This window comes from Astyanax mexicanus, chromosome 18 (genome assembly GCF_023375975.1).
Source record: "Astyanax mexicanus isolate ESR-SI-001 chromosome 18, AstMex3_surface, whole genome shotgun sequence".
NCBI lineage: Eukaryota > Metazoa > Chordata > Actinopteri > Characiformes > Acestrorhamphidae > Astyanax > Astyanax mexicanus.
Genome location: NC_064425.1, coordinates 22,306,426 through 22,323,392, shown reverse-complemented (window position 1 = coordinate 22,323,392; position 16,967 = coordinate 22,306,426). Strand labels below are relative to the sequence as shown.

The 16,967-nt window shown below is 37.6% G+C and overlaps 1 protein-coding gene across 1 annotated transcript in view; it reads left to right on the top strand.

Annotated features, from left to right (window-relative positions):
- Nucleotides 1-12,163, top strand: part of LOC103033992 (LHFPL tetraspan subfamily member 6) — a 117,755-nt gene extending 105,592 nt beyond the window's left edge. The window contains exons 3-4 of the mRNA XM_007236713.4: nt 4,444-4,542; nt 11,313-12,163. Coding sequence (XP_007236775.1) covers nt 4,444-4,542; nt 11,313-11,431 — 218 coding nt within the window. The 3' untranslated portion in view covers nt 11,432-12,163. The remainder of the gene's footprint in view (nt 1-4,443; nt 4,543-11,312) is intronic.
- Nucleotides 12,164-16,967: the final 4,804 nt, after the last annotated feature.

Sequence of the window (16,967 nt, the reverse complement as noted above, 5' to 3'; positions counted from 1 at the left end):
ACCCTTAATTGGGTAAGGGGAAATCTCTGGTTGCGGTGGGGGTTCCAGTTGACCTGTGTAAAAGAAGAGATGTTAATATAGTGGATTATATATTTCTGTATAATACTTACCTCTTCTAAATGTCCTAATGTTAGAGAGAGAGTGAATTACCGGTTATGTATATTTATTGTGTTTGAGAGATTGTTATAAGTCACATTACCCAAAGGGGAGTATTTAAGAAGTACAGATGGTACATAAGGGGGAGAAATATGAGAGGCTGGATGGGCTCTGTAAGACACATGTAGTACATGTAGCTCGAATAGTATGACCAGAAGAAAAGTTTGAATTTTTGTTTAAAAGTTTATGGACACGTTTCAATGCATTCCTATTGGAATGTTTTGGCCTCAATACTGCAATATGGCACTTTATAAGCCCAATAAAGCCATTGATAAGCACATGGGCCCTATTTTAGCGATCTATAGACGAGCCATCAACCATGCCCATGCGTTGCCAAGATAGCAATGAACATCTGATGGTTGATAGTCAACTGTTGTGTGCGTTGTTTCAGTCAGTGGCGCGTCTGTATGTTTTCTGTTGCCAAAATAACAATACGGTAGAAATTTACCTGAACAGACCTCACTTCCAGACCACCACGCCCATCTGCATAGATATATTCGTAAGTGCCATTGTGAAAATAGACTGTTGTCGGGGTGTAAGATAGCAATGAGCATTGCAAAACACCTTACGCTGGATGTAAGATAGGGCCCATGTGTTATCAGTGTGGTCCAAGTTAACAGACATGAAATGAGTGGAAGAAAAAGATGTACTCAACCAATATGTCAACTATTGCTGACTAATACAGTGTATACAGTGGATTAATGATACAATGTATTATTAATAAGCCATAAAGAGAACAGTGAATATGAGTTTTGTCAAGTGGGAAGTTCCAGTTACTTTAAGATGATCTTAGCACAAAGAAATTTTGGGGAAGCTTAGCCCAAATATGGTTGCAAAAACATATAATGCTATACATTTTGCTATTTGCTATATATCTGTACCTGTATTCCTTTACACTTTTACTATATTTTCAACTATATTTGGAAAGTTTATTTTTGTTTGTTTTAATAAGGACTTTAAAGGAATGCAGCTGTATGAATGTATCTCCATTTCTCAGTTTTTTTTCCTCTTTCAGCTTAAATTCTTCATTCAATCATCTCTGAAGCTCGGGCAACCCTGGCGTGGGGATTAATTTTTTTCCCCGTTATCTTCTTCTGCCCCAGTATATGATGGGGTTAGTGCGGTTGTGCCTCTGTTGCTCTCTCTCCCTTTCCACGACTGGCCCAAAACTGATAGGCACGCGAGAGGCAAATTGGAAGAGATTAAGCTAATGTGATAGCAAAGCCCCTTAGCTGAAGGCCTGTGGGCTAATATCCATCCAGGGCAGAGCAGCCGTGGCCTTGCAGCTCAATGCTGAGAGACCTGGCGAGCAGCAAATTGCAAAGAGCAGCAACTATCCTCCTGAGACAGCGGCGAGAGGGCTGCTGGTGGAACCAGCGTAGAAGAGCTCTTTTATGCTCATGCTGAATCGTAAGGGATTGCCTCATTATGCATTTGAAACGCTGACTATAGAACACATTAACGATTTGTGGCTTGAACATACGTTCTGCAGGAAACCATTTTACTGAAGTAGAACCTTTACATCAGTGCTCTCCAACCCTCCTTCAACCCTGGCTAGAGAGCTACCTTCCTGCAGGTTTCAACTCCAACTCAAATCGAACACCTAATTTAGCCAATCAAGGACTTGTGAAGGCAGTTATTAGTTGGAGCTGTGGGGGGTTGGATTAGGGTTGATACAAAGTCTGCAGGAGCAGAGTTGGAGACCTGCTACTTTACATTATGTCCAGGGAGAATAGAGAGATTGATTAGCATTAGCATTTAAACAATGATTTTTCAACTCCATGGATCCTTTTAAATGCAGAAACAGGGTTGAATTATTTGGTCACCATTTGGTTTAGCATTGTATCTTATGGACACCTGCAGGGCTCTATTTTAGGGCCCATTAAATTACGGCAATAATGTAGTTAATAGAGAGAAAAAGTGAAGTGTGTGCTTACATAACTGGCCTACAGGGTTAAAGAACCATGCATTCTTAGGCTCTGTAGACAACCTTCTCTGTTTTTTTATTGGTGCATCACTACACATTTGTAATAGCTTTTTAAGATTTCTAAGAATGCAGCTCTAATACACAGCAATGCTTACTTAAAAAACGTACAATTAAAAATACACTACTGTACTTTTTATATCCTTAGGTTGGTAGAAATCATCCAGCTCATCCAGAGTTGCTTTCAAAATCCAAGGGTATTATTGTGGTATGCCAAAAGTCATGGGATAGCAGTAAAGGCTGCTTATGCTTTTGCATCAAATGTCAAAATGTTGCCTACATGAGTGTAGCCTGCATGATTGCACTACGTAGCTGTGCGTGTGCATGTGTTGGGTATGCGTAGGCTACAGAGTAGGTCCAGAGCAGAAGTATACATTGGCCATTGGTGAGGTTGAACATTGGCCAGCGTGCTCATGACAAGAGTAAGTGAATTAGTTACAGCTCTGAATAAAAAAACACTTAGAAATTATGAGATTCTTTGATTTTACCAAATTGAAAACCTCTGGAATATAATCAAGAGAAAGATGGATGATCACAAGCCCTCAAACCAAGCTGAACTGCTGGAATTTGTGCACCAGGAGTGGCATAAAGTTATCCAAAAGCAGTGTGTAAGACTGGTGGAGCTTTTTGCTACTCTTTGAATCTGTCATTTGAAGTTTATTATTCCTTTTTTCTTACAATATTGACTCACTAAATCCAGGGTTCATATACTTTTTAACCAATACATTTCCATTATTTTTCCATGACTTTTCAATGCCTTCAAGGCAAATTTTCATGACCATATGATTTTTAAAACATCAGTGCACTGGACAATAAAACAAAAAATCTAAATTGATTATAGTGGGCCTAAAATAAATCTGATAATGTTGATGCACAATCTGCTATGATAAAATGTGTCAGATCCTGAGAGCTCCATTTTGTAGGGCTAAATTACTGAATTAACTTTTGTAAATCTTTTGTAGGCCAAATTTCCATGACTTTTCAAAAACTAACTGGGTATTTTTATTTTTCTAAAAATTGTCCAGGCCTGGAAATTGTTATATTCAAATTCCATGACTATTTTAAGGTTTTTCATGACCATATACACCCTGTAAATCATCTATTGATGTCAGTACAACACAAACGTTGTGTTTATTCTGCTACAAGAATCATATGATAATCCATCATTGTTTGCAGTGGCCTAATTGTTTAGATTCAAATCTTTGCAGAAATAAACTAATTATGAAGAAGCAGAAGCTACAATTAAGCAATTCTTTGCCTTCATTCTGATACAGACAGAAACCAATTGGTCTTTAAAGTATGTTAAGTGTCTTGTGTTTTCATGTGGCAGCATGCATAGACTAACAAACTCATACCAAGAATACATGTATACATGTAAGTCTAGTGAAAGCTCTTTGGCCCTTGTTAAAAATAGTTAGACCGTGGCCTGTGTGGTCTTCACCACCCTCCCCCTCGGTGATGCATGATTTAGTGCTGGCTCCTTGTGACCCTGTGCCTTATCAGAGCTTTCATAGACCTACGAAAGGCTTCCAGATAGAGATCACACCGTTCTTCATGACAGATGGGCAAAGGATCATGCAGTGGTAGAGCAGGGAGAGTAAATGATACACAGCATTTAGAAAAAAGTGAATTCACTCTTTAAAAATGATTATTCCTTGACAGTTGTTTAGTACAAGTATAAGCAGGGACTAAATATAGAAGCAGGATGACTCAATAAACCAATTAAATGCATAAAACACATATTTGCTTTGTTAAATGGTGCTTCTCATGTATGTGTTTCTCTAAGGCAGTGCTTTCCAACCCTGGTCCTAGAGGAATACATTTCCTGTACATATTAGTGTTATCCCCATTTCCAACACATCAAATCCAGCTATTTAGCTAATTATATGCATTTGAGCTGAAGGTGCAGAAAGCCAAAAAAAAATAGATGACATTGGGATCCTTCAATGCTAGGGTCAGAGAACACATTAGATGGATTCTACAGCTCTAGAAAAAAATAAGACACCACTTAAAAATTATGAGTTTCTTTGATTTTACCAAATTGAAAACCTCTGGAATATAATCAAGGGGTAGATGGATTGAATTTTTGCACCAGGAGTGGCATAAAGTTATCCAAAAGCAGTGTGTAAGACTGGTGTAGGAGAACATGCCAAGATGCATGAAAACTGTGGTTAAAAACCAGGATTATTCCATCTAATATTGATTTCTGAACCCTTAAAACTTTATGAATATAAACTTGAGAAACTTGCAGAAAAGTTGAAATTTAACTTACGTTCACACTGTCACATTTGTTCTCTCTGCAGGTCTGCTCATTGGTTCGGGATGCGCCCTCTATCCTCTTGGTTGGGACAGTGAGGAGGTCAAACAGACATGTGACAACCGTTCAGACCAGTTTCAACTGGGTAAGCATTTACAAACACACATTTATTAAGGAAACACGCATGCAATTCAAACTCTTTCATTCATTTTGCATATTTAAAGACAATTTCATTTTTACCCACCCACTCTGTATAATCTAATGCGCTACAGACTATATACTAATAAAATCCGAATCTGTTTTCCTTGCACAAACTCCATTAGCAGTCTAATTTAATACCCAGGTCAGGACCTGTGTTATTTGTCCTGGAACAACAAGAACCCAAGTAAAATATAGCGCTGCTGGAGCAGAGAACAGTGTGTACACTGTGCATACATTACAGCAAATTTAGAGCTTGCACTTGGGACATTTCCATTTCCATACACCAGCAGTCAATGAATTCCTGTTAAGAACTTAAAGCATTTTGTATCATCTGATAGCTCTTTATACAACAATATATAACGTCAGTGGTGTTGTGATGAAAATGTGATGTATGATACTTGTCCATTACTGCATCAGTACAAGAAATGCAACTATAATCAGGGCAGCTCTGGCAGTTTTGTAGCTAAAACTTCTAAAAGCTCAGCAGAGCATTCAGAGATAATAGATGGTGGTGTAGCCTCTGCTTTTCTTTGATTCATTTTTCACACTCTCATAAATTCCATCTCTGGAGAAAACTCTGGATTTGGTCCCAAAAGCTCAGACTCTATTGCTCATATTCGGCCACACAGTGACAAGTGTGCAGCAAGGAACAAATGACCCAGTCTGACTTTTGTTTGAGGAAATGCTTAGTTCTCAGATGTTCTCCTCGTAATCTGATGCAGTCACAGTTACTTTAAAAGAAGGTCAACAGTACGGTCAACTTAGAACTCTTTCACACTTTTTCACATTTTTGGTCTGAACCAAAATGGCAAAATAGCCCAGCTCAAAGGACCAGAAAAGGTGATCTTGGTCAGGATCAACTGAACCATGTTCAAGTTTTTTCAGTACTAAAGTACTTTTCTAGATGATTTGGACTTTCAGACAAATTAAAGTAAGTTAAAGCAGGCTATCATCATGCATAGAAGAATAGAAAATGAAAGAGTGTCTACTGTAACTGTAGAATCAACCATTATGTATAAACATAATTTAAGGAAATACACTGCCTGACTCTGGTGCATGTGAAGGGGAGTCGCATTCAGACAGGGATGCACATTTTGGCATAAGACCAAAAAAAAGGCAACTTGCTTTGAAAACTTGAAGATTTCTACAAACAAATCGATGTCAAATACACACAAAAAATTACTCTTTAAATTTCCTTTTTTTTTAACATCAAGGGGTTAAAGGGAATTTAACAAAGTAGACCCATTAAAATCTAGTCATAGATTGCTTATAAGCTCTACCAGCTTAATAAAATTTTGTAGAATTTGAACTATATAACAAAAAACTTTCTGCTAATTTGAATTATGTAAATTGTCAAACAACTTTTTTGTAGAAAAAAAAAATCATGTTACATTTACTTTTTCCCCATAAACATTGTTAGTCTAGTTGTATTTTGTAGAATTTACTTTACTGATTGTAATGTTAAAGACATTTAATAATGTTCGCTCTACGTATTTCAGTTATGCAGATGTATTTTTACTTTATATATGTTTATTCTAAAATGACGAGTAATTTCAACTCGTTATTAATATTAATTCACTATAAATGTATTATGTATGCTCAAGACAATAGCCTCCACGAGAAAAGGACTTCAAAACTAATTAGAAAATAAATTTTTATTCACATCAAATGCATATTAGCATGAACACAAATATATATATACATATATATATATATATATATACATATATATATATGTATATATATATATATATATATATATATATATATATATATATATATATATATATATATATATGTATAAATGTATACAATGTATACACCTGAACCTTGGTTCAGACTCTGGTCTGGACTTAGGTAGGAAAACATTCTCGTACTTGTTCAGCAGAGACTTTGTGTTGACCACAAATCTGGACTTTCATATTCAGTATATTTAGGTTTTCAGTGTCACTCAGAGGAGGATATCTAATAATAACTAGTTTTATAAAGAGTTTAAAGAAAAGATATCTTTCATAACCATCAGTTACCACACTACATGCAGCTATTTGAAGCTCATGGTTCAGAGGAGCAGAAGACAGAGAACAGAGCACATATGACAGGGTGATAGTGTTGATATTTCCCATAGAAAAGAACAGCTTAGACCCAGAGTTCCATGTTTGGCTATGTTGTCAAATAGGCCAACATAATGACGCATGACTTCAGAGGTCTGAGAGAGTCTGAGCAGCAGGGGGAGTCGCTGAAGGGGGACGGGGTTACTGCCCTGTGTGGGCAGCCGGAACAGTGTGTGTGTGTGTGTGTGTGTGTACTGTAGCCTGTGTGTGTGTCTAACTCCACTTTAAAAAGAAAAATGTAGCTTGAGAGTTGAACAGCTGGTGTGTGTATGGAATCAATACTGTGTAAAATGAGTATAGGCATGGTCTCAACATTCCAGAGATGATATGTAAAATCAATATTATACTGAAAAATCAATGTTTATGACATCACCAGCAGAACAACTATTCATGAACTGGACAGATGGTATCTTAAGAGGTGAAATCCTCTTAAATCTACTCTAAATATCTTATCTTATGGCATTTTATACCATTATTCAACATATCACTAAGTTAATTTGTACTTTTTACTAGTTTTAAGTTTTAATTGTATCTAGTGAAAGTGTATAATTCCACTGGCAGATAACTGTTCTTGTTTCAGCATTGTTTTTTGACAAAAGCGATATGATATTTTAATTTTTTTAACTATGTTTCGTTATCTACCAATAGAACACAACAGTTTTAGTAGATAAAATAGTATAAAACAAGAAAAAAATGAAAATCTAATCTAATATTACTAATATTACTACTACAATAAATAAGATGTTTAAACTACATTTAATAAATCACTTGTTAAGATATTACATGCCACAGTGTCTAATTCTCTATCTATCTTTTGGTCGCTACTCTTTTGGGAAAAAAAATCAGTAGATTCTGGAGCAATGCTGTGAGGATTTGTTTGCATTTTGCTATAAAAGCTTTACTGCAAAATGCATTCTGTTTTGCAGGTATAAAATGTGACAAATATGTAATTTATTTGCAAAACTACAGTTAGATTATGCAAACTAGCTGAGGGAATAACAAGCTAGTTGAAGAACAATTAAGGATTATATATTTCTGTAGTAACTCATAACATAATCAGGATGTATCATCAAATATTAAGGAAACATGCTGTGTTTAAGCTTCGACAGCTCTAGTCAACAGAGCTTCAGACAATATTTTCATATTTGAACTGTTTAGTACGTCACGGAAACCTGTGTGGGATGTAGCTTCCAAATCTGCCCATCGCCATTCACTCAGTCCCATTTCCATACTTGGGTTTGCCAGGTAAAGACAACAGCATACATACAGTTAACTACAGCCACGGAAATGGGCGAGCTGGCTATTTATCCACTGAATAGGTAATCACTGAGATTCACTAAGCTTTGCTAACCATAGCTGGGTAATTTACCACCAACAATAGTGTAGTAGATACGCCCATTTTGAAGGTATATATACAGGGGTTGGACAATGAAACTGAAACACCTGGTTTTAGACCACAATAATTTATTGTCCTGTCGGACAGTTCTGGTGGAAACAGGAGAGTGGAGGTGCACATTGAATTCTGCCGTGTTTTGGGCAGCCGTGGTTTTACGTTTTTTGAATACAATCCGGGTTAGCACCCGGACATCCCTTTCAGACAGCTTCCTCCTGCGTCCACAGTTAATCCTGTTGGATGTGGTTGGTCCTTCTTGGTGGTATGCTGACATTACCCTGGATACCGTGGCTCTTGATACATCACAAAGACTTGCTGTCTTGGTCACAGGTGCGCCAGCAAGACGTGCACCAACAATTTGTCCTCTTTTGAACTCTGGTCTGTCACCCATAATGTTGTGTGCATTGCAATATTTTGAGCAAAACTGTGCTCTTACCCTGCTAATTGAACCTTCACACTCTGCTCTTACTGGTGCAATGTGCAATTAATGAAGATTGGCCACCAGGCTGCTCCAATTTAGCCATTAAACCTCCCACACTAAAACGACAGGTGTTTCAGTTTCATTGTCCTATACCCCTGTATATATTCACTGATTAGCTACAGAGTAAGACTTATAGTCGCTTGCCACTGGTTATGTAGGCTGTAAGTTTGGAAAGGTGATTATGTTGGAAGACCACCACCCCCACCTCATCCCCAACTGTCTAACTCTTACCAAAAGTACTGCATGGAACACTATTAGTCCAGAGAACACAGTTCCACTGCTCTACAGCTCATTACTGGAGGGCTTTATACCCCTCTATCTCACACCTGGCATTAAGCATTGTGCTAGTAGGTTCATTGGTAATGTGTTTATCTGCTCCGGAGTTCCATTTAAAAGTGTGCATGCTAGGCTAAAACTACTCTATTCTCTTGGTAAATAAGAGAATCGAGTCTTCTACAGTCTATTTAGCATTTAGCCACTGTAACTCCCCTGTAAGCAATATGTGAGAAAATGGAGCTCATTGCAGCAAAGGTCTGGCTTATTATGCTGTTTTTCTGAAAAAAAAAAAAAAAAACTAAACTAAACACTATTTTAAACCATCCCTGTCTTCAATGAACACTGCAGGGTGCAAGTCTGCGAAGCTCAGACATGCTTCACACTACAACATCAAGGGCTTCTTTAAAACTTTACTAGAGAACTGAGAATTCATAAGAATAGGCAATAAACTGCCAAGCTTTTCTGCTTTCACTCAGTGTAATTTCTTTTTCTTCAAGGAAGCGTAGAACTCAGAACCTCTTGACACGCGTAGCAGACGTCTTCAGCGCAGAAAAACAAATGTCACACTTAGCTCAGCTCTGTCCATCAGCTCTTCACTCTGCTTCTTAAATGAGTTTCACTGGGCCTCAGATTCTCTGGTTTCAGCATGGTTGACCCTGTTTCACACCAGGGACTGACTGACAGCTTAAGAGACTAAACAGAAGTCTTAAACAGATCTTCCTTAGCGCCGCTAAAGCTAACGTGAAAAGCATTTCTGCTTTTCAAATACAGTATCTATCCTGTGAATAAAACGTACATTATATGGGCGAACGTATTGGGACATTATATATCATTTTTTTCCTGAAAAATTGAAAAAAAGGCATTAAAAAAGAGTGTATCCTGCTATTTTTAGACTAACTGTCTTCACTTTCCAAGAAAAAAGCACACACTGAAAGAACAGAGTTCCTGTAGAGCAGACTCCTGGTGAAAGAGGAAGCCTGTCTGTAATTTCTGACCTCGTGTCAGTGATCAGTCATGAAGTGTGCAAACCAAAACCATTGAACTATTCACTAAAACTATTACAAGACAATAGGTTGCATAGTTCACACAGGTTTCAGATTGACACACGTGGTGGTACATTACCTAGGTATGGTAAGCAACCTTACTGAAGCTTAGTGATTACATGTTCAGCAGGAAAAAAAACTTTTTTCTTGCTTCAGCAATGTTTCTTGACAAAAGCAAAATTTAATTTTGTATCTAGAATTATACATTATCTACCGATAGGATAGGATAGTTTTAGTAGATAACATCATTTAAAACATTAAAGTAAGTTAATTGATCTTATACTATTATTACAGTAATCTCAAAATGAGACTTCAGATCAGATATTTAACACTGATTGTTGGACTGTATTTATTGTACTGGATTTGAAAAGGTTGATAAAGTTTTTCTGTGGACCACACAATGTTTTGTGCGGGTTTAAATGGACTGCAATCAGGACTACAAACATACAGCTCTGAAAATAAATAAGAGACCACTTAAAAATGATGAGTTTCTTTGATTTTACCAAACCTCTGGAATATAATCAACTGGAAGATGGATAAACACCATCAAACCAAGCTAAACTGCTTGAATGTATTAAATTGCACCAGGAGTGGCATAAAGTTATCCAAAAGCAGTGTGTAAGACTGGTGGAGGAGAACATGCCAAGATGCATGAAAACTGTGATAAAAAACAGGGTTATTCCGCCAAATATGGATTTCTGAATTCTTAATTCTTACAAGTTCATGAAAATGAACTTGTTTTCTTGCATTGTTTAAGGTCTGGAAGGTTTTAAGGTCTGCATCTTTTTTGTTATTTCAGCCATTTCTTATTTTCTGCAAATAAATGCTCTAAATGACAATATTTTTATTTGGAACCACTTAAAAATGATGAGTTTCTTTGATTTTACCAAATTGAAAACCTCTGGAATATAATCAACTGGAAGATGGATAAACACAGGCCATCAAACCAAGCAGAATTGCTTGAATGTATTAAATTGCACCAGGAGTGGCATAAAGTGATCTAAAAGCAGTGTGTAAGACTGGTGGAGGAAAACATGCCAAGATGCATGAAAACTGTGATTAAAAAAACAGGGTTATTCCACCAAATATGGATTTCTGAATTCTCAATTATTACAAGTTCATGAAAATGAACTTGTTTTCTTTTTGCATTGTTTAAGGTCTGGAAGGTTTTAAGCTCTGCATCTTTTTTGTTATTTCAGCCATTTCTTATTTTCTGCAAATAAATGCTCTAAATGACAATATTTTTATTTGGAATTTGGGAGAAATGTTGTTCGTAGTTTATAGAATAAAACAACATAGTCATGTTACTCAAACATATACCTATATATAGCAAAATCAGAGAAACTGATTGTAAGTGGTGTGCCTATATATTTATTTTTCTAAGTGTTTTGTTTTTTTACCTTTTCTCAGGCTCGTGTGAGATCGGCTGGGCGTATTACTGCACTGGGGCAGGCGCTGCTTCAGCCATACTGCTGTGCACCTGGCTGGCCTGCTTCGCTGGGAAAAAACAGAAGCAGTACCCTTATTAAAGAGAGCCCGCTTCACCTTCAGCTTCAAGTCCAGCTTCTTCAAGCACAGAGCTACCGGCAGCAGCAGCACACAGCGGAGAGGGCGAGGCCTTAGTGTGGACTATATAAACAGCAGAGATGCACTCTTCCCGCTAAAGAGTGAGCGCTTTCTCCATTACTACTTCAACTGCAGAGTGAATGGGCTGTGAGCTCATCACACGGACATCACGGTGATCGAAATCCAACAGCCTGATCACACACAGTGACTGTTGTTTGTCTAGTGCGTATCTATGCGTGTCTACTGGATGATGATTAATGGAGAACTCAGAAGGACCAATTCTCCCCTTTTTTATGTCTACTTTTAATCCTGAGAGTGCTATTTTCTTTTGCTCCCTGTTTGGTGATGTACTAGTGTTAGTGAAGTCTGTTACAAAAAGAAAGAAAAGGAAAAATACGCATTCTTGTATTGGATTGTTTATATCTCCATATCCTCCATTTATTTTGACATATGTTTTGCAACATTATGAAACGCAATAATTGTCATATTCACTCTCTCTACACTGTCAAATAAGCATCTTCGATTATCACTTGCTCTAATGTATACTTTAGGAACAGTATACAGTATATACATTGTGACAGTGTGTGCTTCGTCTGCATACACATTTTGTGAAAAAGAAAAAAATACCCTAAACATGCATTGTATTGTTTTATTCATCGTACATTTTTGTAAATAAATCCTCTTTATAAACAGTACATATGTTTGTCCTATTTTACATAGCTTTTATCATCATAGTGCAGCAGAGTCCACAAGGACGGGTATGACCGACACATAATCAGCTAACCAATCATGGATCAGAAGGGTCTGCAGGTAATAGCAGTGAGATCAGGACTGAGATCAGGTCTGGTTACGGTTGCTGGCTGTAAATATCAGGCAGGCTTTGCACTGCTTGAATTGGCTCAAATGGTGGCGCTCGTGTTCATCGTTTGAGAGAGATGACCTTGCATGCACTGTGTAGAACAAACTTTCAGCTCCTCTTCTAGAGAAACATCATAAAAATAATGTACACTTGATTTTATTCAATATTTTAAACTATTTTTGTATTGCAGGTAAATGTACACTAACATAGGAGCATATAACCTAAGCAGTTACATCTGAGATGATTTGGCAACATCCACAACTATATATGTTGTGAGGTGCAAAGCTGTAAAAGTATTCAACTTCATCTACAGCTCTGGAAGAGACCACTTCAGTTTCTAAATCAGTTTCTCTGATGTTGCTATTTATAGGTATATGTTTGAGTAAAATGAACACGGCCAACATTTCTCCCAAATTCCAAATAAAAATATTGGCATTTAGAGCATTTATTTGCAGAAAAAAAAGAAATGGCTGAAATAACAAGAATAATGCAAAGAAAATCCATAAAGTTCATATCCATAAAGTTTTAAGAGTTCAGAAATCAATATTTGGTGGAATAACCCTGTTTTTTTATCACAGTTTTCATGCATCTTGGCATGTTCTCCTCCACCAGTCTTACACACTGCTTTTGGATAACTTTATGCCACTCCTGGTGCAAAAATTCAAGCAGTTCAGCTTGGTTTGATGGCTTGTGATCATCCATCTTCCTCTTGATTATATTCCAGAGGGTATTCAATTTGGTAAAATCAAAGAAACCCATCGTTTTCAAGTGGTCTCTTTTATTTTTTCCTGAGCTGTATAATTTACACTATAGACAGTGTGGTACTGTATAAACAAATACTGTAAATTCTGTATACATATCCAGTACCCAAACAAACAAACTGTTCTCAGCATCCCAAACATGACTAAAAAACTTTTTCTGCCGTTTCTCTAGTTTGGACTGAACTACACCTTTAAAGACCCAAAGGAATTTGTGACTGTACTGTATATAAATTACACGCTCCACTACTAAACAACCTCTAGCCCACACGGGACCACACTTATTAGCATCTAAATGTAAGCAGTTCAGCCTACCAGCCTCAGAAAGCCATTCTTGCAGCTCAAATGCAAGTTAAATGAGACTTAGTGCGAAACAAAATCAGTTTCCCTAAAAAAATGGAAATGTGTAAATCCTGCCAGCGTTGGAGGAGAGTAGAGCACATAAATAGCCCGTGAAATTCAGAACTGTAGCTTTAATCCTTCAGAGGAGCTTTTCAGTCCTACAAATGCAGCATGAGAGTCGAGCTTTCACAACAGTCACATTGAATACTCATAAAGCTCTCTGGCAGCTGAACTGTACATTCGCCTGAAGTTTCTTCCAAAGGAATTCTTGAAATGTAGGATTGCCTTAAGGGTAGTGAGGTCTTAAAAAGAGCTTTCAGTTCCACCCAGATTTGAGTTTAGATCCAGAGCGCTCACTGTTACATCATGATGTCCTGCTTTGCTTCAGAGGCTGGGAGTCTTGTAAACATGACTGAGATTTAATATAAACATATAATAGGTTATTTTCTATGACCAGTATATGACCACCAGTTCATGTACAAAAAAGGGAGAACATCTACTTCTACAGAAAAACAGGACTGATTGTCTTCCAGCTACAATTGTAACTAGGAAATGTGGGCAAAATATTGTATAAGTAATCTGAATATACAGCTCTGGAAAAAATAAGAGACCACCAAAAATGGTGAGTTTCTTTGAGTTTAACAAATTGAATACTTCTGGAATATAATCAAGAGGAAAATGGATGATCACAAGCCCTCAAACCAAGCTGAACTGCTTGAATTTTTCACCAGGAGTGGCATAAAGTTATCCAAAAGCAGTGTGTAAGACTGGTGGAGGAGAACATGCCAAGATGCATGAAAACTGTGATTAAAAAACAGGGTTATTCCACCAAATAGTGATTTATGAACTCTTAAAACTTGAATGTGAAATTGTTGGGTTTTTTTGTTTTTGCATTATTTGAGGTCTGAAAGCTCTGCATCTTCTTTATTATTTCAGCCATTTCTCATTTTCTGCAAATAAATGCACTAAATGACAATATTTTTATTTGGAATTTGGGAGAAATGTTGTCTGTAGTTTATAGAATAAAAAAACAATGTTCATTTTAATCAAACATATACCTATAAATAGCAAAAACAGATAAATGGTTTCATAAACTAAAGTGGTTTTACATTTTTCCAGAGATGTAATTGGACATATAGCATGTGTATTCTTCTCTAGAGTACAGTAAAAGTGTGATTAAAGGTTTGAAAGCTTATTTGTATATCAATAATATTAGTATAGCTAAATCCAGTATTGCAATTATATTAACATAAAGGTGTGTTGCGTAGCCATTTAAGCTGGATGTAATGGAGCTTCTGGGACTATTCCCACAGCAATCCAGCGCTGCGAACCATTGTGTATTCCATATAACAAGCGTATTCAGCATTCACATATTCCGCATTGCTTACAGCTTGTTAAAGTGAATTGTGGCTTTCATCAGCAGCCTGACACCACCACAATGATGCTCCTCAGCCATGCTTGAAGAATCTGGAGCTCTTTTTTTATTCTCCCTTTCTGTCATGTTAGCTCTGTTCTGCCGCTGCTCTTTTGTGCCTGTGATTGTTACCGAGCACCAGGCACACATCTGAATAGCAGTATGGCGTGACATATTGGGGTCTGTCTGTGAGGAGGGTTACTGGCTCTTTCCCATTATCTCAATCTGACTTGTTGTAGCCTGCGGTGAAAGACGGTGCTCCTGTGAAACCTCCTGCGTACAGTAATAACGTGCGAGAGATTTCATACTGATAGTGTTGACAGAGTGATCGCACGTGCAGGTCTTAGTTACAGACGCTTCAAACAGTCTCCTGGAGGGCAAATGATCTGTCACATTCCTGTGCCACCTTTTAAAATAATCCATTTATGCTTCTTTGGAACTGTATGCAAGCTATGGATCATTCAAACCTGCACTGATTAGTTACTGTAGCTCAAAAAAGTGTGTACACCACTTTTCTGTAAATATTTTATTTGAACTTTTTATGTGACAACAGTGAAGATATGACACTTTGATACAATGTAAGGTAGTCAGTGTACAGCTTGTGTAACTGTAAAAATGTGCTGTGACCTCAAATAACTCAACACACAGACATTAATGTCTAAACCACTGTCAACAAGTACCATATTTTCATACTTGAGGTGCATTATCTTTTAAAATCAAAGGAGCGGTGGATGTTACTCTACACAGATTTCTCCCCTGAAAGCTCTGTTTGGGTGAGTTTCTGTTTATTTGAAGTAAGCTTAGATTTCCAGTTTTCCACTTAGGCTGGGTGCAGCAACATTAACATTAGCGGCTAACTGCTATCGGTTCGTGCTAATAAATGCCGCTCAACAGCGCTACACTGAGGAACCCTGAGTGTTCCGGTAAGCCAGGGCGATATTAGCTAGCGGTTCGTCCCACATAGCTTGTTTAACACAGTAAGCTACAGTCCAACATACTTACCTCTGAACTGCGAAAGAGCTAGCGCTTAGCACGGTTAGCGACTAAGCCTTATGCTGTTTCAGCAGTGCTAGCTGGGGTTAGCAGCAGGCTACATGTCGATAATACCTCTGAATGGTGAAAGAGCTTTGCGCTTAGCGTAGATAGCAGTTAATGCTAATACTGCTCCAGCCTTGGTGCTGGAGAACTAAACTGAAACTACTGTTGTGGCATGTTTTTGTACTAATGAACTTTCCATAAATACATGGGAAAAGAGGGAGTGGTACTTCTATATATACTTCAGTGATACTTTTAATAGAGCAATTATTGTCCTACGCCAAGCCTAACCTGGTTTGACCCCCTTTTCCGTAGGCCCCCTAGTGGCAAATCGACTCGGCGGACATTTTGAATATACAATTCAAATAATGTTTTTGTGGTGAAATCGCTCTGATATGACGCAAACACTCCTCATTATGTGTGCGTGAAGTAGGGCTGCAACAATTAGTCGATATGATTGACACTGTCAATTATTTAAATTTGTCGACTACAAATTCAATTGTCAACTAATCGTTCATTTGTAATAGTACCACATTACACAAAGTGCTGGGGACAAAGGTGCAATGTGAGACTCCAAAAGTGCCTAAACACAACAAATTACATATCTAATTACTAAATATCAGTGTGTTCCACGTTTAAACAACATTCAGATATATAAATGCCATTTAAATCTCATGTTATGCTGTTTCTATCGTTTTTAGAGATAAAGGACATGGCAGAAATAATCTCTGACTAATCGACTAATCGAAAAAATAATCGTCAGATTAGTCGACTACCAAAATAATCATTAGTTGCAGCGCTAGTTTGAAGTGGTGTCTGTCTGAGTGCAGGCAGTGAGACGGGAGGGGTGACACCCTCAGCAGCCGCAGCAGTCAAGATTTTAGCAAAGAGATCGCAATACAGAGACCCATGGGCGTGGTAGTGGGGGGAAAAATGGACCTATCTACCCAGAGCCCGAGTACGGAGAGGGGCCCTTGTGTGTTTGTCGGGCGTTTTTGTTTTCCACCCGTGTCTCCGTCTGTTTTCCGTTTCCCACCCATTTTCCACCTGTTTTCTTTTTCCACCTCTTTCCGTTTCGCATCGGTTTTCGT